This window comes from Anopheles funestus, chromosome 3RL (assembly GCF_943734845.2).
Source record: "Anopheles funestus chromosome 3RL, idAnoFuneDA-416_04, whole genome shotgun sequence".
Taxonomy (NCBI): domain Eukaryota; kingdom Metazoa; phylum Arthropoda; class Insecta; order Diptera; family Culicidae; genus Anopheles; species Anopheles funestus.
In genome coordinates, this window is record NC_064599.1 from 39,154,944 (window position 1) to 39,179,432 (window position 24,489).

The window sequence follows — 24,489 nt, forward strand, 5'->3', positions numbered from 1 at the left end:
GGTCTTATATTTTGTTTCAAAAAAATTGTATTTTCATGCCGAAAATGCTTATTAACGTAATCTTGCCATCGTGTTCGTGCGGTTTACCCACATATACCAGTTTTTTAATCTTAATCCTAATTCTCTCATCACTAAATGCCATCTGCCGTTTGCTTAAATGCTACGTTGTTTTTTTTATTATACAATTCTTACTTCCTAACGGAGCAATAACTATTTTAATATCTACGAACTGCTAGGAATACTTTCTCTCTTTCTCTCTAGGAAATATTTTCCCGCGGCTGTTGGCCGCTTTGTCATTCGCTGGCTAAAAACGATAGGAACGATTTCGTATGCGGGTTCACCTTCTGGGGCGATTCGTCATCGAGCGGAATCAGTGCATCCCAGGACAAGTTCTCCACATTTTCCTCACGAAAGTAGGAAGGTTTCAATTTGGGTTTATTCGTCGGTACCCCAGCATCAACACGTTTTCCTTCCGGTTCACGGTTTGTGACAACTTCCTTGGTGAATTCGGTCGACGTTAATGCTACCACCGTTTCTCCTTCCGGTTCGTGCGGTATACTCCAATCGAGCGAGGCCACTTCCTGGTGAACGTTTGGTGTGGGCGATTCGTTTATCCGAGAGTTCTGATCCGCACCAATAAGCCTGAAATCATCACCATTTCGGTGTTCCTTCGGTGGCAGCGTTTCGTTGCTTGGATTTTTAATCGTATTGCCCAATTCAGTTCTTTCCTGCTTGATTCCCTTAGGAAGATCACGGACATTTCGATCGTGACGAGCACGAGGCACTTGAGGAATATGTTTCGTACCATACTGTCCCTCCCTGCTGTGGGTAGGACTTTTCGGTGGTGGGTGTGGTTTTTGTTTCGCTATCGATGGACCAAGAACGGCCCGGGGTGAAAGGGGCGCATGTTTGTCTTGCGTCCGCTTCGGTGATGGTGTCGCACTGGTAATAGTGATCTTCGGCAGTGTTGCCAACTTCTCCATCCGTGGTGAAAGTTTCTGTTTGCTAGTTGGCGAACGGGTTGTGTTTGATGGTTGTGCTGCGATCGATGGGTTTTTCTTCGTCGGAGTGGTCGGTGTGTCACGCGTAATCGTAGCTACAATATTGCCATCCTCTTGCAAACGAATCGACCGATTGCCGGTGGTAGCTGTCTTTGGGGATGTTTTCTGCACCTGTACAACCTTCGTTTGTGTTGAGCGACGTTTGTTTTCCTTATCGTTCGTTGTACTGTTCTGATTAGAAGCTTTACTTCCACTAGACGAACGATTTGATGTACTCGATTTAGATGCTTTAGCTTTCTGTCCGAGTGTATCGTTTGCGGGTGCCTTTTTTGTTTGCCTTTCTTTCCTCCTTTCATCGGGCACCGGTTGTTGGTGTGTTGACTGAACCGTTTCAGTCCCGTTCACCTTTGGCACATCACCGTTCAGGACGTCAGTTGCATGTTGCTCCTCCGTAACTGGTTCAGTCAAATACTTGCCGTAAAGCTTTTCAAGCAATCCTTCCCCTAGATGTCCATGGTACAGATCGAGCGCCATCAGCAGGAATGATTTCGTCCGAGCGCACAGATTCGGTATGACAATTAATGCCTTCCGCATCGTGTAAAGCAGATCGTTAATTTCCTTCCTGTGTTCCACCTTCGCATCCTCACCGTTTAGTGTGATCTGCGCTAGCACCAGCTTGGCAAACTCTGCATCTACCCTGTAGGTGGCCGGTTCCCGGTACGATTTGTTAATTTCTTGCTCCAGCTCGGAAGTTAACAGCAGCAGCAACGATTGTCCTAAAATATTGATGCGTTTACCAAAAGCCACCCGCTTCCGGTTGTAGTATTCGCCTAGCAGCGTGACGGAGTTGTAGAATCGATGCACATTTTCCTGCTTCAACCGTTCGATGGCCAGAAAATTTTGCTGAAGCGTCGCAATCATGCAGTTACGAATTTTCGTTTCATATATCGACGCATCGGCTAGCTGCCGGGATGCAAATACGATTGCCAGCTGTATGGCAAACTTTCCATTTGCTAGAGCCTCCTCGTTGAGATCCAGAAAGAGATCACTGCAAAGATAGAGCGGAAAAAGAAAGTTGATTAGTTATACGACGAATGTACATGGATTACCACCAGGCGTCTCCATTATGTTAGTAAAGTTCAAATACGCTGTAGAACGAAAGTGCAGCTTTGTAACCTTTAACAACTTCACACGTTTACATGGAGCAGGTCAATCGTAGAGAAATGCTTTGCTAACCTTGAGAGAAATAATACCAAAGTTTGAAACAATACCCAAACACGTGCAACAGCTTCATAGTCCACGTGCGGTAACGCGTGTCATTTACGCAAGTAAATTATTCAGGTACGTCTTTCTGTATTTGAATAGCAACTGGTTTGATGATGCATACAGGCGAATGCTGTATCGGGGGTTTGAATCAAATTATTGGCTGCTCTTATTTTAATACAATTATTTTGCAAGCTAAGATTTTAAATTACAAATCTAAAATGGAAACTGTTCATAAATAGATCACATTTTAAATACTTGTAAATAAGACAATTGTTGATACTGCAACAAGGGGCAACATTACACTATTTTAAGATTATCTTTCCCTGTTTCTAGAACCATCTTTAACAAACATGCTGAATAAATAACAGAAACCGAAAATGATAGTTTCCTAAGCAAAAGCACACGAATCTATCTGAAGTGTCTTATTTATCTGCCAGCACATGCTTTACCACATTCTAGCGTAAAAGAGATTGTTCGCAGTTTTATTGCTGATACGTTTGATATGGTGGTTAGAATGTATTTACCACGTTACGTTCGCATGCGTGTGGGTGTGTGTTATCAAACCACACGGCCAAAGGCATACAAAACCGTACGCGCATACACAACACAAAATAAACACGCGCTTCCGTGAGATTTTAAGGCAAAACAATAACAACCCCTTGTGTATGTTGTTGTTTCGTATATAGTTAGGACAAATAAAGGAAAAAAATGTTCCATGCTTTTCTTAATCAATCAACAACATTCTTGTAGATTAATTCCCGGTGGAACTCGTCGTAAACATTACATGCCGGTAAAAGAACACGCAGCATTGATCGTGAGTGCATTTGGCTTTTTGATGGTAGTGGTGCACCTCTTGATGCGTTTCCTATCTCAATCAAACCTTAACCTCTGTGAAGGACAGGTGAAGGAGGTGGGGACGGTCCATGGGAATGTTGATCTCGACCCTGCTTCCTCCATCTTGTTTTGGGGTATTCGGGAAGCTGTATGTGTTAGGGCCACGGAAGAGAGACAAAACTGGGCTGTACATTTTGCTTTTTGTTTTATTCCCATTCCGTTTTTTTTCAAAACTTTAATTTGAAATTTGAAGTGGTTTGAATGATATAGCGTAAATGGCATTTAAAGACTTTTGTACCACCACCCCACATTTTCACACAGCCAATAACAAAGAAAGGCGTATCTGCGCCAGTTCACTTTGTTATTAGGCTTCAGGTTGGCTGTTGGAGTTAGTCACAAACAGGTTTTCGTTAAACGGTTAGACCCCTTTAAGCGGCAACAAGAGCAAGCTGCAACTTGGAGCGAACATGCCGATTTAATGCCACAAAAGGTTAAAAATGATCGTAATGCACAGTCTTAAGATCATTTGCAGAAACTTACTTAAGCAGTTGATCGTTGGTGATGCGTCGTCGAAACAGTTCAGCGAACTTTCGCAGATGGTACGTCTGTTCGATCGTTTCCGCGTACGGATCGATCTTGCCAATTTCCTGCTTTATTTCGTCGAATATTAACGACTGCTGGTCACGGGGGGTGGATTGATCGGTGCCCACCGTACCGCTGCCTTTCTGCTGCTGCTCCATACCGTGTGGCGATTATAATTGGCAATGAATGAACGAAGCAGCTGCCACCGGAAGCACCGGCAAAACACGTGCAAAATACGCGAACAAGATAGAAACACGCATCAACGCAGAAAAACGAAAGACACTGTACCACCTCACTTTGTCACACGAAACTTTGCACCTAGTGTAACTTGATGTTTGTGCTTGAAACCGCTGACTAGAAACACGATCGTTTACGTTCACTGAACCTGTAGGGTTTTACGATCACATAACATTCCTCGTTCCCTTGTACAAATCGTTTCGATTTCAGTAAGCGCTTTCAGTAAGTGTTGCCGTTCGTTTTTTATGTTTTCGCGTCACCGATGCGATGGAGAAACCTCAACTGAAGCGACTAATCAGTTTAAACTCTCCAGCAGCTCTGTGTGTCGCTGTGAAGCGGCCTGATACCCGCGGAATCTCAATCGGTGTGCGTACCCTGGGGTTGGTTTGGTTCGCTAGCCGGGCATAGGTCGCTCTCTGTCTCTCTCTTTCTCTGTTTTCTCGCCCGTTCCCCGTAACGGGTTCTCCGAATGCGTTCTACCTGGCCCTGCGATGCTGCTGAACTGCTGGGTAAGTCCCTTGAGCAACCACTACACCGACATCGAACCGAACGTTCGTCTGCGTTGCTTCCGTGACGTGACGGGACTAATGTACACCTGCTCACCCCTGCCAGCTGAACCTACAAAAGAGACAAAGACAGTACGAGATGAATAGGGTGTGCGAAATACGTACCGTGCGTGGTCGAGGAGCTTACCTACAATGTATCGGCACACGTTTCCATGTCTCTGTGTTTGTGCTGGGAGACTACCTCAAAAGGGCTTAAGTCGCAGGAACTCTCTTACGGTGGCCGTCACCACCATCCACCGCTGCTAACCGGCAAAACACATCATCCCTCCCCTCCCGGCTTGCGACATTCAACGCAATTCAAACGAGACAGATCGACGGTACGCGTGTTAGTGACAACGGTGCTTGCGTATAACTTTCCATCATGCGCGCATTAAACATAACGAAAAACGTGATCCACACGATGTAACGCCGAAGCCGGGAGAAACCGAGAGCGAACTGAGCAACAGCGTGGAACTGCGTCAGATCGCGGGTATAATGGTGGTGGTGATGACGACGACGATGATGATGATGAGGGGTACACATTTCGTGACGCACTCACCAAATCATCACACTGGCCATACATCGATCGGTACGGGGTTAAAACACAGCAACCCCGTCGTCATATGGCTTGACGTACCGAACGCCTCGTAACCTTAGGGGATGTGGGAGAGCAATTAGCGTATGTTAACTATTTTTAAATTTCGTTTATTTTTTTTTTTCATTTAAAACATACAAATATTATTTATCTATACGTAACACTACCTGTACAAATGGTTTAAAACACATTCGAAAGGGTAAGAAATACAAATACATACAGAAAATGTTTGACTTTTTTCAATCCCTGTTTTGTTGTGCTCTCCTGCAGACAAAACGAATCAGTCGTTTAATTTTTAAAACCATCCCATTTTTCCCATTTTTCTACCTGTTAAAAGGTGACCGTGAATTGCATCGCAAGGGTATAGTATATCGTTTCAAGAGCAAGGTCATCATGCTACCTACCCCATTGCTGTGTTTATTTGTACCGTATACAAAGGGATGAAATATATTTTTAACCGTTGTTATTTGTTACGGATTGCTTCTGTGAAAGGGAAAAATACTGTATGGAACGATGAAGGAATTGTTTTCTCCTTTCGGAAGAATCAAATTTAATTCTGAGATGTGATATTCACAAGAGAAATAGTTTAAAAGTGAACCATCTACACTGCTTGCTTGTTGAATAGAACTGTACGTTTAATTTTCGGCACACTTGAAAGCATAGGATAAGATCTTAGTTCTTATATATATTATTAAAACTACATGTGTATGAGTAGCTTTTGTCACTCGTAAAACTAGAGACGACGAACGAAAGAAAGAAAGGATAAAAATAAAACAACCATGAAAAATAATATTCTTTTTCCATAATATCACTGAAATGGCAGCTTTAAACGTTTTGTTTGTGCATCGCAAATTATAATAAGTATGTTGGATGGCGTAAATGAATTAAAAGGTTTAAAATTAAAACTAGCGCTTAAGTGTATCTTACTGATGGTCACTGGGTGTGAGTAGGGTTCAAATATCGAGAAGCAGATCAGTTTAATCAGGGCTACTAATGATCATACCTAAAAAATGGACAATATTTGTTGTTGGGTTGTTTAGCTTTGTACCCACAGTACTATTCGTACCCCTTCTTAACTTGTCTTTTTCTGATCGGCATGATCTACCCCGTTGGGAAGATGCATAGGAGGCGGTTCTTCTTTGGCAATGCTATCGAGGTTCCTATCGATCGTGGATGCTTGTGGATGACGATGATGCACTGTAGTGGTGGTACCATGGTCTACCACAATCAAATGTTGCTGATCTTGTCCGGTGGGTTCGTTTGTAACGGTTACAACAGGTTGTACGGGATGGCTGGTATGAGGATGCTGTGATACCGTATACGCCGCCGGATGCAGATGGTTCAGCTGACTGGCGTTCTGATAAATGCTCAGCTCGATATGACTGCTGTAGTCAAACAATGCTTTCAACCTGCGTTACATGTGTACGATATGCGAATTTAATGTTCATCAAAGAACGTAAAGATGAAAGATGTAGAACATGTACAAGGCAGAGAGAAAAAAATGAAAGACAAAGAGAGAAAAAGAGAAAAAAACAAACAGTAGTTAGAGGGCGGTGTGTTAAAACTAAATAATAGATGAAAATGAAGTTGGAAGAATGATTAGTTACTAAAGGTTACTTCTAGCTACAATGTGATGATGGTATCTAGTGTTAAAGTACAATTTACGAAAGCATACTATAGTTGCACAGTGCATGGTTCTGCATTACTGTTTATTTACTACATTTTGAAATAAAATTTACCTAAATAACATAATTTATTGTCCTTTGCCTTTGCTTATCAAGCATGAAAATTTAGAACAATGATACGCTCCTTATTTCACGCTACTATATTCTGGGAAGTAATCAACCTGGTCGATACATTACCTATCTCTCTTTCTATCTAATATGCGCTATAATCTCAGTTCTGGCAAAAAAGGCCGATAAAGCAACAATGGTATGTATGACGATATGAGGATAATACCATATTCTTATCGTCCAGCTTCTCACACATTCTAGACTAGAATTCGTCTCCATTGCTGGAATTTTCCTACCTTCCAAAAATGAACGCGGATGTATCTTGAGTATATTAAGCTTAAACTGTGCGCGGATAACGATATGGTTTTTTGAATCTTTCGTTAATTATCTCATTTTAACATATTTTCCCTACGCTTTTGCTTTCACTTTCCGTGTGGCAAAGTGAATTATTTATCTAGTTTTATCGAAGTCTTTTTCAACACAAACAAGCAATTACGTGTGTTTGTTGCTTTAAAATGCATTGCATTATTGTGCGTAACGATTGAATGAAACATTAGGTCGTGGATCAAGAACAATTGTTTTAACTGCTAGCATTGAAGCATTTTCGAACGCATATGAAATAAACACATACACAAACAGTGAGATATGATAAATATTAGTTGGACAAATGAACGAATTAATAAATAATTACTCGAACCCATGGACTGGGTGGTGAATAAATTAAATTAAATACTTCCTCTTCCCCGGGCAAGCGAATATGAACGATAACGTGTACGCAAATGATTCACAAACTAAAATAAGTACAGCCTGATAGAAAGCATCCCTACGAAACGGTGCTAGTTAGTGGCGTGTAGCGTGCTTTATATGTATTCGCGTGCTTATTCTTTTCACTAAACTCTTCGACATCGGAACCACTGGTAGAAACGCTATTCTGGGTGGCCCTTGATAGCAAAATGGCAATCAATGATTGGGGAAAAGCATTATACGCGCGTGCGTACGAACGGTTAGAAAGCGCAGGCAAATAGACGCTTCAGTTGATGATAAACGTAAGGTAGCTAAGAAAGATGAAATAATTCTCCACTAACCGAGCGCACAGCTCTCTCCTCACGGTAGCGGTGAACTTATTAAACAGACACAGCGTAGCCGCCGTCCCGAAGATCACATTGTACAGCAGCACGATCAGAAAGTTGCCCAGCCACTCGATCTGGCCAAAATCGCCGAGCAGATCGAAGTTGGTAATACCTGTTTGTTGGGTGGAAATAAACGATTATCCAGAGTTAATATAATACGCATACATTTGTGATTGTTTGTCACGTACCTAGAATACGCGCGAGAAGTGGTAGCGCTGAGCTAAGGATAAGCACGAGGCCACAGTTTGCTATCAGCTGTGGTAGCGATGTGTTGCGCCGTTGTGGCCGCACATTGCGCATGAAAGGCATTGTGTAGAGCCCAACGGTGGACGTAACACCCAGATAGGTGATAATACACACCTCCAGTGTGGCTCCCAACGGGCCAAGCTTGGATAGAGATGTAATGCCAAGCGTGAATTGCTGTAAATAATGTGAAAAACAAACATTTTTCGTTGATTATAGGTTTTGAACTATATGCATCAATTAATTTCCCTTACCCTCGTGCTTAGTGGTACTGCCTTGATACCGATCAGTAATTCCAGTGTGTTCTGTACGACCAACAGGACTGTAATGCCGGTGAGAATCAACAATAGCAGCATCGCTATCGGATAGACCAGATTCCTCTGAAGTGCCGAAGAGCTGCGTTGCTTGTCTAGCGGATGGAAGCGAAGAACGGCAAAGTTAAATTAACACTCAAGAAACCGGAACCATTGCGGTTGCATGCGAAGGAGCTTACCTAGCACTTTACGTTCAGACTCTAGCTCTCTCAGTCTTTCAAACAGCTTGACCGATTCATGCGTACTGCCATTAGTGGCTGGTTTGATTTGATACAAATCGTCTAGCCCGGAGCAAAGTTTGGCAGGCGTTAGATCTATCGTTGTTACGCTCCTTAGCTCTGCAAGAATGAAAACAAAGAATGAGACATTTGTTCATATCGACAAGCACCAAATGGTTTATTTGTTTGGGTTCTTACCTATGTTAAGGTTGGCATTTGCCAACTTACGCTTAACGGTGGCCTCCTCAATGTTGAAGGCATGGAATTCTTCATTCACGTCGCGCAAAAGGTTTGGTTTGACCAGCACTTGGCCCACCACACCGAACAGTCTTACGAAACCCATTGGGGTGCAAACTGAAAATAGAAAGAAAAAAAACATAAACAACGCGGACAAATGATTTGTTAATGCATTAGCTTTTTTTTTTAAATTAAGCGAAATTAAATTCATTTAACAAGTGAGCAATGAACATTGTCCTTTCCTGAGCTGAACACAATCCCTCCCATTCGCCAGACAGCAGAAACAAACAAGACATTCGCCAGCAACGGTTTGACGGTTGCTACGGAGACGAACTTCGCATTTAGCAGTCCTTGGACGGTGGCTTCCAATCAACAAGCAAATTTGTGTAGTTAACAACAGGCGCGTATTACGAAGCACAGGGAAATCCATCCTTGCGTTACAGTTAGTCGACTGGCAACCAACCGGGCGCATGGTGGTGGGCTTTTTTAGTGACACAGAGTTTGCTAAAGACATTTGCCTGTTTAAAAAACAAATTGACTGAAAACTGGACATCAGAATGATGTCCAAAGAGGACGAAGAAGCTTTCGAGGCAGGATTAAGCAAGGTGGATGAAGTGATGCGAATTCTCAGCCTAATGACCAGTGGCGACAAAGCCAAGGAGCAGATGGGTGTCGCGTTCGCCGACCAGTAAGTGCAAACGGAGGCAAAAAGAAATCATCATTATGAAGTGTTCCTTCAGTCTCAAGACGCCACCGTGTTGTGGGTTTATTTTCACAGATTTCTTGGCTCAGACAATGCCACGAAGCGAAAGGAAGAAACGAATGTGGAAAACTTTATCGTCCGCGTCAATCAGGAACGGACGGTTATCAACACAGCCGACGAGCCGCCGCTCGAGCAACCGATGCAGGACAAATATGCTTTTATGGCTGAAATTGAACGAGATGCAGCCAGGCGGGCGGCAGAACGCCGCGAGCGGGAACAAGTTGCCCAAGGATTACGGCGTGCCGGTAACCGAGCCTTTCGACGTGGCGAGTACGAACAAGCGATCAACATGTACTCGAAGGCAATCGATCAAATCCGCGACAGCCCAATACTGTACAACAACCGTGCGCTGGCCTACATCCGGATCGAGCTGTACAAACGTGCGATCATCGATTGTGACTTCGTACTGAGCAAGCTGGATGAGAAAAACCTACGTTCGTGGATTTTCCGAGCCCAAGGTTATTACAGACTGGGGGAGATGAAAGCGTACGAGAAAAGTGTGGCCGAAGCGCGGAAGCACAATCCCCGTGAACTACCGTATATCGATCGGATTGTGCGTGAAATCGAGGGCAGATCAGCGACGACGGAAGTAGTGAGCGATCATCAAACTGGAGCAACTGGTGCGGGGCAATCAGAAGAATCTGTGGCCCAAGCGACCGGTGCGATAGCTCAGGATCGATTTGCCACGAAACCTTTGCCCATGGACGACGTACAATCTTCTTCATCCGGAGAACTTTCGGAAGGTTAGATGGAAAAAACCATCGTTTCCCCCCGCCGGAAGGTCCCGGACACCACATATTTGCTCTATAATAAAACATCACATTGTGGAAACTTCCAGTTGAACAAACATGGTACATTTTTGTTGCATTTTCCGAACTCTGCACTGCAGCGCTTTAAATCTGCACCGAGTAAACTGACGAAAGGGGTAAAACTAATTTGATTTTTTTACCGCACGCTACTTCCGTCTACAGGAAGGAGCCTTCGTTTGGATTTTGATGAATCGTCTACTGACAGAGTGGTTTTTGCGGTTGATGCGCGTTTTGTTTACATGTTTATTGATTAAACTTTGTTACGCTACCGTATCCGTATCGACAGACAGGGCGTCCCATTGCTGCAGGAATCCATCACCAACCGTTGGGTAACTAAGGCAAGACAACTGACACAAGGCATGGACTAGAAGTTGATTGAACCACAGCAGAAGGGTTTCCATTTTGTCAACAAAACATTATTGTCTATGATGGATTGTCTTTTGAATTTTGCAGTTGCATGCCTTAGAACTATGAGCTGATAAAATACACTGCGCATACTATTTCGATAGAAATATGGAATCACTCAAATAAAAAACAATATTAGAAAAACATCATTAAATATGCTCTTTTCATACTTTTTGGTAAAATATGTTTCCGGTTGATCGAGGAAAAATGTTTTATTTTGAGTAACTTGATTGACAAGATACTCTCATTTCAGAATTATACACGCATTCCAACACTCAATGCCAATCTTGCGTAATGAGAGTTTTTGATCGCGTTTGGCCATTTACTGTCCGCGACGAATTTTTGAATTCAGATGTGTGGTGACGGATTCAGATTACATCCATTATCACATACCGAAGCAAAAAATTGTTGAACAGCTTCAAACAGTGGTCCTAATGTGTGATCCGGCGTGAGCAAACGCGGCATCCATTACAAACAAAATCCATAACAAAATTATAAATTATCATTGCCGTTAACTTATCTGTATGGTGTCAACTATCTTGCAAAAATTCAGTCTCCGATTATCTTATACCGTTAAGCGCACTTTGTTCTATGTAAATAAAAACAACATGGTTGGTCAAACCTGTAGTGAATGAATGTGTCACACTGGAGAAAAAATAAAAACGATAGAAGCCACACAAACTATCAATTGAAACAGAGAGAGCTGATATCTGATACCAATTTAAAATATTCTATTACAATCGTGTATAAGATATTCCAGTTGCGGTATACAATTGTTGACAATATGTGTCGATTACATGGTCTGTGTAGCATAACAAAGCTTTACAAGGAATGCATCAAATGAATAGTAAATCGCAATGATCGCAGCTGAAAAAAAAGTTGGCCTGATTAATAGTCACCGAACAAGACATCACTTACCTAATAGTAACAGTACACCTAAAAACGACACACACGAGTACAAAAATGGCAAATGGCATCTGGCTAAATCTGGACAGAATTGGTTGACAAGAAAAAAAGAGAACAGAGAATCGAAATGAACAATCACGTGACAATGCAAATCGTACAAACAAACATGGAAAACTTACTGAACAGTGCCTGAAATGTGTTCCTGTCCGGATCGCGCAGGGCGGAAATGATGTACGTTGTGGCAAAAACGATGAAAGCAAGCAAAGAAAACACGGTAAACGTTTCGTACACCCGCGCCATAATGCCCTTCTTGTGACCGCTAAAGCCGGATGACTCCGTAAACAGATAGGTAAAGGGCAGCAGCACAAACAGTGCCAGATTCGAGAACAGAAATACGTAGTTCCAGAGCCCTGTACAGAAAAATAAAAACACAACGGGAACAAAAGAATTGAGGCATTAGTCAGTTGGGTAAACGGTACCGGTTTAAAGTTTGGGGTTGGTTTTTGCACCCCGAGAAGTACCTTGTATTAGCGAGCTGTTCAACCATTTCACGTAGTAGCTGTTGGGGTACAGGATGAGCACCTCGTTGCTTGCGATCGAGATGGGGAGCAGCAGGGCGGCACCAACTGCCACGGCCAGGGAGAAGGTGCATAACCATAAGCTGGTGGGTGCAGCGAAAATAGCATAAAAGACAAAAGAATATGTTAAAAATAGTTAGTGAAGCGGAACAATGGTGGGCTTGCAGGGATTGGTTTATTGTCAAGCTAGAATGAATGCAAATGTGCATTACGAATAACGAATCGTTCAATGGAAAGATTTTAACGTCCGTGAAGCACTGTAAACAATTCACATCAATACCAACAGACAAGAGCGTAGAATCAATGTAAAACATTTTAACAACTAAAAAATAACATGAAGATTTATAAATAATTGTCTGCAAAAAAATAAAATACTCCTTAAAACTAATAAGCTTACCTAATTCGGTACACTGTGATTTCGTCATCGTCAGTAGCAAACAAATCGTCCCGATCACGCCTACGGAAGCGATTGATCAGCGCATAGCTTCCAAGATAAAGCAACAGGAACAGCAACATAAAGATCTGCAAAAGAAAGATAAATATATTTACAAAATTTATAAATTATTCGAAGTTGAGCAACAATCAATAGTTTATTTTGTAGATGATATAGTTAAATTATTTAAGTTTTTTTGTATAAATAATATCTCAACTTATTAAGGTGAATTAAGGTGACTCCTTAATTGAGAGTTAACTCTTAAACTGATTCATTGAAGAGTTATACATTGCTCCAAAAATTCAGGATCTGGTTTATATTTTTTCTGTCTTATCACCGTTTGTCTTAAACAACTCACAAGACATAAAACTCATTCATGAGTTAATCGTAGCGAAGCATCACGACTCGTGAGTGAAATGATTCTTTTTTGAATTATATAACGCTTTTCTGATTCAAATCTTGATGAGTGAGTTACATCGCAAATGAGTTCTACAAACTCTTTGAGAGTATTCAAATTATTTCAATGCCGCCAAATGAAACCAATTTCAAAACCGATCGCACCACTTGTCCAATCATTTCAGCCGGAGAGTGCAGTGATCTTCATCATTCTGTGTGATCGCTACAACTTTCCAAGTAAACTTCGTCTTTCTAGAGTTGTGTCGCGCAATTTATAGATACTACATGCATTCCCCATCCATAACACTGCACAGAAACAGGCTTTAGGCAGCAAAATAACAATTCTTGCGATGGCGAAGACGGGTTTTACGTGACAGTTCCACTCCATATGTGTATGGCAAGGGTCTGTTGTAGGTGTTCCAGTTGCTATTTTTGGTACAGCGCTGAACCATGATTTAGTGCAGCAACATTGATTATACACATATTACAGTGATTTTCTCTTTTCAGTGTGAGGAAAACTGTAACTCCAAGCACAAATATGAGCATCTAAATAATTTTGATATTATTATTCATATGAGATAAACCTTTATCGACGGAGACTTTTTCCACTGCTTAAGCAAATCATGTTTTACTAAAAAAAATCCTGTTTTTTACTACATCAACAAACCAGTCGATGTAACGGGAAAAACCACCATTCAAACTGTTGTTGTCGAGGCTCTTCGCTGGGGTCTCTATGCTAACGGAAGTGCTCTTTTTTTTTTGCATGATCAGTTACCAACAAGGTTTTTAATCTCGATCTTGCTGGCGGATAGCGAGACCGTAATGCAGTATAATGCAGAAACGCAAATTAAACTATGCTATTACGCTGCCCAACTAACTGGAAAAACTGCATGAAGCTATCCGTGAGATTGCTGAAGATCGATTTTATTAAACGTTTATCAGTTATTCTTTCGAATGGTTATCAGACCGAATCAAATTGTGGAGCAAATAAATAATATCATTTAATTGTCAATACTGTGATATAATATCAAAACGAAAGTTGAACATAGTTTCACTCAAACCATACCCAGCGAATAAATAATAAAACTGGAAATACACCACAATGTTTACCTTCGATACTTTAACGTTGATTTTTTTGGTTGTTTTTGAACAAACATTCTGTCTGCTATCCGTCTAGACCTGGTGATCGTCGGTCGAACAATGCTTCAATTGCTCAATTGCATAACAAATATTTGAGCAGAACAGTAACCATCTAGCGGAAAAAAACACGACTCGTCACGCCATACATTAACCGAGCGGATGCTTCTTTCGGATATTGTGGGCTACAACCGAAAGGCAAACGGTTGCCCAAAGTCACGTGTGAATGTGCCATGGGAGAAGATTGTGGCACATTATGATTTGTTTGCACTAGCAAGCGCGACTCAGCATATGCGAGGGGGTGTGTTTTATTACCATTAGGAAGGAAATGTTTTATTTATGTAAGAAGGTTTATGAGTTGTTTGACGATTTACTCGATTCGGCAGAGGTTTGGCTATTGTTGTGTTGGAATGGGTGTGTGTTGGAAACGATTGAGTTTATGAAATTAGTTGCCGATTGCCTTAAGGTTTGTTTGACAAATGCATTTTGTTCTTATTGCACGGAACATGCACGGTTAATATTGATGTTTGGATTGGTGAGACATGAATAGTTCTACTACGTACATTCAGACGTACTGGAGCCAATTCTTAGTCACGTTAGAAAATGGAGTTTGCAGTCAAAATCCTCTACAGAATACTAAAATAGACATAGATATTGCCGGTCTAATACATTTACATCCTTCAAATTCCGCATGTAAATAGATTTCATGCAAATTAGTACATCTTATATAATTATGCGTAGCTCATTAATGAGATTCACTAAGGCAACGAGAATTTTAATGACCAATCAAGCTTTGAGCTACGTAAATAGATAGGATGGGAACTTTTTTATTCGCGTATTGATAAGAAGATCCAATGCGAAAGACGGATCATTTGTTTTGGTGATATGCTAAAAATAATTCATATACATAAATTGCACGAAGCATTTTCTTGGAGATGGTCTGCTCATACGTGTAATAACACCAAGAGAAATATTCAGAAATATTGCTTTAAAAATAGAAAAACATGGGTTTTTACATAAAAAAAATACCGACATGTTCTGAACATTAATTTGAAGTTTTTCGGAATAAAAAAACAACCTAATTGCCTTGAAAAAACCCATAAAACTCTTCACCAAAAGTTTATTCACCTGCACGGGATCGGGACATAGAAAAAAGAAATGCAAAACAACAACAAGCGATTCCAATCAAATCAAATTTCCAACTAGGTATACAAGCTAAAAATAAAACATGAAATGAATGTTTCTCGCACCCTATCTCTCTGTGTTGCTACAACCATTCATAAATTTTCCCTGCATAGTATTGCATGGTTGCATGTAAATGATTTCCAGCAAAATGTGAGTGTGCACGCAAAGCAAAAATATGAGCCTGCCGTTTGCCGCTCCAGAAGAAACGGACCAACACATCATCATAAGTCATGCAATACACCCGAAAAGAGCTAAATGCAATCATACACGAAATACTAACCAAATCATGCAAAATGATCACGGTTTGATGCTTAGGAATGCAGCTTCTGTTATGCATTTGTTTTGCATTTTCTTCCGTGGTTTTTTATCAAATCTACAGATGCATGTCGATGCTGTTTCTTAACGCGTTTTCTGTACGAACTAGTATATCTGTTATGTTGTTGCATGCACAGCACGTGGAACCCGTGGCGCCGCATGGTTAAATGATAAGTGTCTTGCTGAAGCGAATGAAGTAGAAATTGCGTGCGCAACAAGGGAACTCGTGTTTCGCTTTCGTTTGCCAGCAGCAAAACAGTCGCATGTGTCACGCTGGTTGGCCAAAGTTTAATCGCGCTGCCAGAAACATTGACCTAATGGTCCATTGGGACAGAGTAAATCTGAAGCAAACGTTGCGATGCCAAAAAGGAAGAAAGTAGAGTGTTTAAAAATACACAATGAGAATACCTTTTGAGGAGATTCCAAAGCTAGCAGACAATTGTTGCATGTGTTGTTGCGAATAAGAAATTCTTTGTCTACTTCTTGATATGTTATTTAATTTACTAAATTTACAAACATTATTTAGTTCGACGATTGCACAATCAGATAATACTATCATCAGAATATGATAATACATCAAAGTGTCGACCATCGAAGTAAAATTGCATCATGGGAAATCCGAACATATGTTCTTGTGCGACTTTATTTTGTCTCAATTCCGTTGCTAGTGCGTCGTTCGAATGGAACGACACAAAAGAAAACGGTGCGTATTAACCGGAAGCTGCCATGCTTGCAACATTCTAATGGTCTATGTGTAGCGCCTTGTGCCGTACAAAGAAAACCAAGACTGAACAAGGGTGAGGGTAAAAAGAACTAGCTTGGAATTGTTTCAAGTAGGGGTTGGAACAATGTTGCGTAAAAGGGTGAACGTGTAAAAGGGCAATTATGGTCTGAAATCTGATCTGATTTTAGATAAAAAATAAATAAAAATAAAATTCAAAAAACATCGTGAATATATAACAAACTAATTTATCCTGGTCACGGCACCAAAAACTACGATTTTATTTATGTATTTTCACCAATTTTGAAAACAAACACATAGAAACAGTTATTACGCTTATCGTCTTTACGGTATCTTATGATTTAATTCAATTTTCATCAGTTGCAAGCGTGTACAGTGGAACAACACACAAAGCAATACTTGGCAGTCCACAGGTTTACAGTTTCGCATGTCCAGCTGATCGGATGATGAAAATGTTTACAAAACAAAGAACACAGAGCGTCATAATGTACATGCGGGACACCTTAACGAAAACCCCGCCGTAGTAAACAAAACGTTACAATTTCGTCGCTTTTTTACTTCAAGCCCAACCATGACGATCAACGACGAGTAAGTGTTTACATTTACTCAATACAGTCGAAACATTTCAAAAGTGTTGTAAATAAACACCACACCGTCTGCATGCGCCTGTTCGAGCACGGCTCCATGTGCTTCCACCCTAGTACAGTGACGTGTGTAAATATAAAATTATAAAAAGCTTTATCTCTCTCCCTTCAGTGTGACGTCACGAACATCGATCGATTTGATCGGTGTGGTGCAGGTGATGGGTGTCGAGAATTATATTACGTACTCTTCTATCAGTTCAGTCCGAGTTGCACACATCAAAGGGCAGCAATGTTATGGAATGGAAGCTTGTGGACACTGTTGCAAAGTGGCACGAGGGCACACGCAGTGGTAAATAATGATAAGCGATATGTTCAACGGTATCTCGGTTTAGCGAACCGTTTGCGTTTTGCACCTGCACACACTACTTCTATATAGTGAACAATAAGCTGTTGATCGAACTTTATGGACTATTGATTTCCGGTCAGAATTTGGAAATACAGCGTTTTGCAGGCAATTTTTTCTGTCAACTGACATTTTAATTTCAAATTTGTTGTGTTTTGTTTTGTTGTTTTTTTTAAATAGTAAATTTATAAACAAACCAATATTAAGATTTTTCAGCAACTGTGGACATATTTTCTTCTATTTTTTGTAATATTGTTCTTTATAATTAAAGTTAACCATAAAATAGAATTACGACAAAACGTGGGACATTAAAAATATCTTTCTACATGAATTGCACTACAGAAAGGTAACGATTGCATGCAAAAAATAGACATGTTCCCCAACATTCCTGATAAGACAATGACAAGAAACGAGCAAATTACATGCATTTGAACTTTATCATATTGCTCCTTTTTGCTTACCTTACCCTCCTAACAAATACTAAAACATGTAGCTTGGGTCGCTAAAAAATAATTCCAACTTGAATGTTCCAGTCTAGCCGATTCCTTTCCAAACGTAGTGCGTGTTACATTTACGTTTCTCGAAATAAAATATTTTAATTGATTTTTTAAATATCATAGCAGTTCGATAGTTCGTTTTATCTATGTGAAACGGTCATCTCCACAATGAGGGTTAGTGAGGGTGGAGTTTGAAACAATGTTAAACTTGAGATTGAATCCCTCTTTTATATGTGTCTTCAGGTTGTGCCATACCGCTCCACGACTTGCAGGTCTGAATTTATACTACTATTTCTACTGGCCACCGCTCTTGTCCTGATTGTTCATCAATACTCTCGTGCAGTGTTTGAGCAGAAGGAGTTACATCAGCATACGCGCAATCAAGTGCTTTCAGGCGTAAATGTGAACGCTCCGGGCCATATGGGTGAACCGGTAATAATTCCTCAAAATCAAGGCCAAATACTGGAGCGAGTAAAGGAACAGATAGCAAACGGTTGGCAACGGCAGGGTTACAATCAATTCGTTTCTGATCTGATATCCGTTCGACGAGAGCTTCCGGATGTGCGCGATCCTTGGTGTCGGCGGAAAACATATCATGCATTAGAGTTACCACCGGTTTCCGTTGTGATTGTGTTTCACGATGAAGCTCTCTCGGTATTACTACGAACGGTACACTCGGTGTTAAACCGTACCCCTCCGGAGCTTATCCGGGAGATCCTGCTGATCGATGATTGGTCGAGCTTGGGTAAATAATTTGGTGGTGTTTTTGGAACATTTTCCACTATTCGTCTAAGCGACTTTTATTCATCTTTAGTACAGCTCAAAACATTCCTGGACGATTACTTCCTGCCCTACAATGATAAGGTACGAGTTCTGCGAACACCGCGGAGACTCGGTTTGATTAAAGCGAGAATTTTTGGTGCCAAGCGTACCTCCGCCGAACACTTGCTATTTCTCGATGCACACTGTGAGTGTCTGACTGGGTGGTTGGAACCTTTGCTAGAACTGGTAGTCAATCGGGATGAAAGTGGGAGACATGTAGTCGTAGTACCCACAATTGATTGGCTTAATGAGACGACTCTCGCTCTTCAGATTGGACCTTCCAGCGGACTTTACGGAACATTTGATTGGAATCTCAGCTTTCAATGGCGTCCACGGTATGATCGCTACCGGCAAGAGCAGCAGGTGAGTTCAATATCTCCAAAAGAAGGGCCTAATATCGAGTGAGACTGACATACATCATTCATCACTACAGAACCCGCTGGAACCTTTCGACAGTCCGGTCATGGCTGGTGGAATATTTTGTATTGAGAAGGAATTTTTCGCCCAGCTAGGATGGTACGATCCGGGAATGCAGGTTTATGGCGGTGAAAACATGGAGCTATCGTTCAAAGTCTGGATGTGTGGTGGAACAATTAAAGAAGTGCCCTGTTCCCATGTTGCTCACATCCAGAAACGAAACCATCCTTACATTGGGGTAAGACCCGAAACATATTAGTCAGTAATATGAGCATTTTAAAACTTCTCTGTGTACCTTTCCCCAAAACCAGAGCTACACGAAAGAGCGTGAACTAACGATGAAAAACAGTCTGCGCGTGGCCTTAGTTTGGATGGATGAGTATGCAGAGTTCCTGTACCGATTGCATCCTGATTATCGGACCCTCTTGACTACCCACAAACCTAAAGATCTTGATGAACGACGACTTCTTCGGAATCGGTTAGCGTGTCGATCGTTTCGTTGGTATATGCAGCATGTCTTTCCCGAGCAGGACGATCCATCTGAAGCACAAGCGATGGGTTGGATACGGAACGAAAACCATTCCGATAGCCTCTGCATTACCTGGCCGATGAGAGATCGTTCCCTAGCGTTGCTTCATTGTCATGGTTTGGGAGGACAACAGATCTGGTTCCATCAAACTGCGGGTGAGATAACTCGCGAAGGACATTGTCTTGGTGTGGTCAACGGTGGATCACAAGGATACCAAGTGTTGATAACGCTCTGCACTTCCCAGGGTAACTCCGATGCATATAAATGGCTTTATCGACGTCAAACAGGCCAGCTAGTTAACATTGCCAGTGAACTATGCTTGATACCGGCAGGAAACCGTTTTCGTTTAACCGTCGAGCAATGTGATCCCGTGGAAGTGAGTTTCAGTTCCGGCACACTTGCTTCCCATCAAAGATGGACCTTTCAGATCGATAAAATATGATCTTTTTTTTACTGAGGATCAATAAAATTTGATTAAATTAAAATAGAAAGAAATACCTTTTCGGAACAGAACTGGACAGCAACATAAGCTGTATGGAATGTATGGAAAACCGGATGGTGCATGGTGAAAGGAGAAAACCATTTCTCCGGCGTTCACCAGACGCCAGCGCGTGCAACGATTGCTAATTTTGTCGACCACGGTACGCTAAAACCACCGAGAAGGCGCCATTATCAACGTGCACCGGATGACGGTTAGGGTAAAATACGGTGAAAGAAAATAAAAATAAAACGATCACAGACGAAAGGAGCGCTCGCGAAAAGATCAATGACAGCGATCATGGCCGTACTCACTACTCTCACTCTTTCTTCTTCACCATGGTTACGGCAACGGTAATGATCTTTTTTTTTACAAGCGCCTTTTGCGCGGACGGAAAGGAAAGTACGCAAAGTGCTAAGGTGCTATATATAGGCCACGTACGAGCCAGCATTGTAAGGGTTATACGGACTGGGAATGCTTTGGCGATTAGTTTACTACAGCGTTAGGATTGCACTGAGTCGATTGATAAAGTGTGATGCAACGATACGAGGCGCTATTCAGCACCACAATCTCAATTTTGCAGAGGAGATGTAATTTTAGTTTAGGAATGGATTGATGCGTAATGTTCGTAACGATTGGCCCCAGTATTAGGCTTTGATCAATCATAAATTCTTGTGGTAATACAGAACAACAAACATCTCTAAACGATTATTTTCCATTAGTTACTCCGATCAAGTAGATATTGCAACTTGTGGGTCCGAATTAATTGCTTTTCTTTTACTTTTAAAAAATTAAAGAAAAAATGCTTTTAAAAAATTCCTATGAAGATCATGGTAAAGATATTTATCTTTGTACTTAACTTATATGTTATCGATGATTCTGCCAAAGAGCAGTGCCGATAATAAACGACCGAATTTTAGGTTTAAATCTCGATGGAGCCCCATACTCTTCTCCATTTGCTGGGATTGTGCGAGACTTTTCGATTACTGATAAGCTAGCCCATTAGACAGCAGGCATATTATGGCACACAAAAATTCATATTCAATCAATCAGAAAGAAAGGTTTTTATCGATTAAATGAACCTCAGACTTTGAGGAACCTATTTATTTTATGTAGTGTAATATTGATAGAATTGTTGCTTTAAAATCTTTTTAAGTACATTAAATTAACTATGATTGTAACATGCAAGTACTTTTGGCCATATTCGAATAAACGAAGAGCAATTATTTCGCATTGCAATAACCGCATTTGTGAAGAGAAACGTGTACGTTTAACACTTAAGTGTTAGGAAACCAGCAGCTGGCAACCCATGTTGTCCGACATTTCAAAGCATTCCAGAGTAGAAATAGAGAAAATCATCTAAAATGAATAGACAGATGTTTGGCCATGCATTCGCTTTCCTACCTGCTGCTTGTAATATTGTTTTTCTTTTGTTTGGTTCTTTTGCCCACAAAGCTGCAGGTGTGCCGATTGCTTCCGTAAATTGTTTTTGGAATTCAAACCGATTGATACGCTGTTATCGAAGTGTTTTGTGTTGTTTAAATGTAACATTAGTTTAGATTTATTTTTTTAATTTATTAAACGAAATAGCGACCGGTAAAATCTCATCGTGCATTCCTCAGATATGTTTAACTATCTTTCGATGCCGTCATCGCCTACTTGAGATCTCGATCATTAAATCACTACAAGTGGACCATTCTTGACTTAGGACCAGGCAGGTTTTACCACAATCTTCGAGACATGGACCAGCTTCCATATGGGAATACCATTTAACGGCTTTTTGAAGTCTACCTACTGATAAACGCACATTTTGCCTTCGTAACCGATATATCTGCACTCATTTCAATGGACATTCCTAACCTACTAGCCTTTGTAGACGATCGTTGCATCGCTTTTACAAATCCATATCAACCGGGGTAGCAATAATTCGGAGGCATCGAATTGGGCCAGTAGAGAACAAATGAAGGTCGAGGCGTTGAAAGCAACGTAAAGTACTGCAACACCCATGGTTTTCGCGGCGGCCGTTCAAAAGGTACACATATTTGCAATTACTCCGCATCGCTTCCGTTGGTTGAGAAAGTCATTGGAAAACAAAAACCTTGGTGAATAAAAACTACCAACAACAAAAAAACGCGTTAAAAACGTTCTGCACTTTATCGGATCGATGAAGACGAGCGCTAGGGGCAAACCGTTTCCTTAGCGATGCTAACGAATCATTGGTTGGGCGTAATGGGTGGTGCCGGGTAGCAGGAAACACATGCAGAACAATAAATGTAACACACCTCCTCCTAACATTTTGTACCGGACGCTCCGCAACCCACCATTTCTACCTGTCTACATGCACCATTTTCTGTACTGCCTGACGTGATAACAAATAAGATGCGGTTACGTGGTACATGCGCCAGCTTTGCGTTTCTCCTCTTAAGCACAATCAAAGTCTGGGCTTGTGTATCGTAGCAAACGGGCGTATTGCAATCCAGGTATGATCGACGAATGATTTCTAATTCGTTCCCAAGTGCCTACGCAGCAGTTTCTTCGTCGGTCAAACATTTTGTTTGCCACCATCGGTAGATAGTTGGTATTTGCTTGAAGCAAAATTAAACATTGGAAAGCGCTGTACGCGATCCCCAAACACAATTTATTCACAATTGCCAACCATTCGTTATCAAGGGGCAATTGTTTGTAGACTTTGTCTTATCGTGCGCTATACATTTTTGCTGAATGGATTATTCACACCGAGGACAGCTGTCTCGTTGTGTCTCCGTGAGGTACTTTTCCGATTCTAATTACGCTTTTGGTGTGAGAGCCGAATCGGATGTGAGGTCAAAGTCGACTGTGATTAAATGCTTCACCTCGAATAATACCATTGTTTTGTTACGCAATGGAATGCTGCGCCAGCTGGAATTACACTTAGTAGGCACCTTTTACAAGTTTCCATGTTTTCCTGTCTTAAAACACTAATGCACTCGGCAGCACCGGTGACACCGTGACCTAATTTGAGCTTCCACTGCGCCAGGGAGTGCGATAAAACAAAACCAACAACAAAAAGGTTTTTTGATACAGCAGCCAAATTCGCTCGAATACTTACGATATGCTCTCGAACCGTGTTGTGAAACATTTGTTCCCGTATGTCGGGCACTTCTTGCTCCTCGTCCTGCTCCATAGCGTTCAGGACGGCGAACAGTTGCGTCGCGTTGAGTGTAATTTTGGTGCCGTTGGTGGCCTTCTACGGCCACGAAAGCAAGTACAACGGGGTTTCCTAAACGATAACGCCTAAACGAATAGCTTCCAGAGATTACACTTAACCTCCACGCTTGGTTACACCGGATTACTTTGATTCGCACACGTTACTGCAAGCACACACGGGACGGGAATTTATATCGCGGAATCCACTCTCCTCTACCACCGCACTAGGCATCACCATCCGCGAATCCGGGAGGCCTCAAAATATCACAACACATCACCATAGGGCCTACGGTCGCCGTTGCCTTTTTTGTTAGCGAATGGTACACACGCACGTAATACACAAACCAACACACTTTCTTATATTTTCGAACAAATTCCCTTCAAACCGGACACACCTTCCCGGACAGGAAGCATCCTCGGCCCGATGTCTTTTTCGATGAAATTTTACTACTTTCACTTTGATGCAGATGAAGCGGAGGCTAATGCACTGCACGGACAATGGTGTAATGGTAAAATCCTTAATCGGATTATTCACTATTTGTGATTAGTTATTGGTAGAAAACTGCCCTATAAGAATCGAATTAAACTGGGTCGCAATTATAATGCTAATTTCGCTTTATTTCTCGCTCGCTGCGCGACGCGAACGTTGTTGATTGCAAGCTTGTTGTGTTTACAAGTCAAACGTCATGCAGCAGACGCGTTCGCAAAGCAACTGAATCAGCAGCGAAACGGAAGGTTCGTCCATTTTGCACTTCTTGAAAGCCTTGTAACGTCTTTTTAAAATAAAGTGGAAACGACTGGATAACAACATTACAATAGCATCCTGTATTGTTGCCCTATGATTTGAATCAGTTGAATTAGTCCTTAGAAGAAGTTTAGAGCAAGTAATGATTTGTTAAAATTGTTCCACCGCGTCCGACGCTGTTCTCAACTGTCACTGAGTTTCAACGGCCAATTCACTTCGACGAA

At 41.4% G+C, this 24,489-nt stretch overlaps 4 protein-coding genes across 8 annotated transcripts; 2 read left to right on the forward strand and 2 right to left on the reverse strand.

Moving 5' to 3' along the window:
- Positions 1-9: 9 nt before the first annotated feature.
- Positions 10-4,904, reverse strand: LOC125768846 (uncharacterized). 3 transcript variants are annotated; one of them, XM_049437068.1, is made up of 3 exons: positions 4,618-4,904; positions 3,642-4,538; positions 10-2,049 (listed from the first exon to the last, which is right to left on the reverse strand). In XM_049437068.1, exons 2-3 carry the CDS (start codon positions 3,839-3,841, stop codon positions 294-296), a joined length of 1,956 nt encoding a protein of 651 aa, XP_049293025.1. In that variant the 5' UTR covers positions 3,842-4,538; positions 4,618-4,904; the 3' UTR covers positions 10-293. The 3 variants fall into 3 exon arrangements, with proteins under 3 accessions (XP_049293025.1, XP_049293026.1, XP_049293024.1); XM_049437069.1 differs by having other exon boundaries at positions 4,614-4,904; XM_049437067.1 differs by having other exon boundaries at positions 3,642-4,904.
- Positions 4,905-5,670: 766 nt separating this feature from the next.
- Positions 5,671-24,237, reverse strand: LOC125768852 (protein Lilipod). Of its 2 annotated transcripts, XM_049437100.1 has the most exons (12): positions 23,423-24,237; positions 12,794-12,918; positions 12,340-12,479; positions 11,998-12,228; positions 11,831-11,899; positions 8,897-9,052; positions 8,660-8,818; positions 8,421-8,575; positions 8,112-8,343; positions 7,879-8,035; positions 6,127-6,469; positions 5,671-5,793 (listed from the first exon to the last, which is right to left on the reverse strand). In XM_049437100.1, the coding sequence occupies exons 1-11, from the start codon at positions 23,495-23,497 to the stop codon at positions 6,133-6,135; spliced, it is 1,836 nt and encodes a 611-aa protein (XP_049293057.1). In that variant the 5' UTR covers positions 23,498-24,237; the 3' UTR covers positions 5,671-5,793; positions 6,127-6,132. The 2 variants fall into 2 exon arrangements, with proteins under 2 accessions (XP_049293057.1, XP_049293055.1); XM_049437098.1 differs by having other exon boundaries at positions 5,671-6,469.
- LOC125768899 (tetratricopeptide repeat protein 12-like) lies at positions 9,060-10,545 on the forward strand. Its single transcript, XM_049437217.1, has 2 exons — positions 9,060-9,623; positions 9,714-10,545. The coding sequence occupies exons 1-2, from the start codon at positions 9,493-9,495 to the stop codon at positions 10,444-10,446; spliced, it is 864 nt and encodes a 287-aa protein (XP_049293174.1). The 5' UTR covers positions 9,060-9,492; the 3' UTR covers positions 10,447-10,545.
- LOC125768855 (putative polypeptide N-acetylgalactosaminyltransferase 9) lies at positions 18,039-21,898 on the forward strand. Of its 2 annotated transcripts, XM_049437107.1 has the most exons (5): positions 18,039-18,262; positions 18,332-18,833; positions 18,903-19,273; positions 19,344-19,565; positions 19,639-21,898. In XM_049437107.1, the coding sequence occupies exons 1-5, from the start codon at positions 18,257-18,259 to the stop codon at positions 20,296-20,298; spliced, it is 1,761 nt and encodes a 586-aa protein (XP_049293064.1). In that variant the 5' UTR covers positions 18,039-18,256; the 3' UTR covers positions 20,299-21,898. The 2 variants fall into 2 exon arrangements, with proteins under 2 accessions (XP_049293064.1, XP_049293063.1); XM_049437106.1 differs by having other exon boundaries at positions 18,039-18,833.
- Positions 24,238-24,489: the final 252 nt, after the last annotated feature.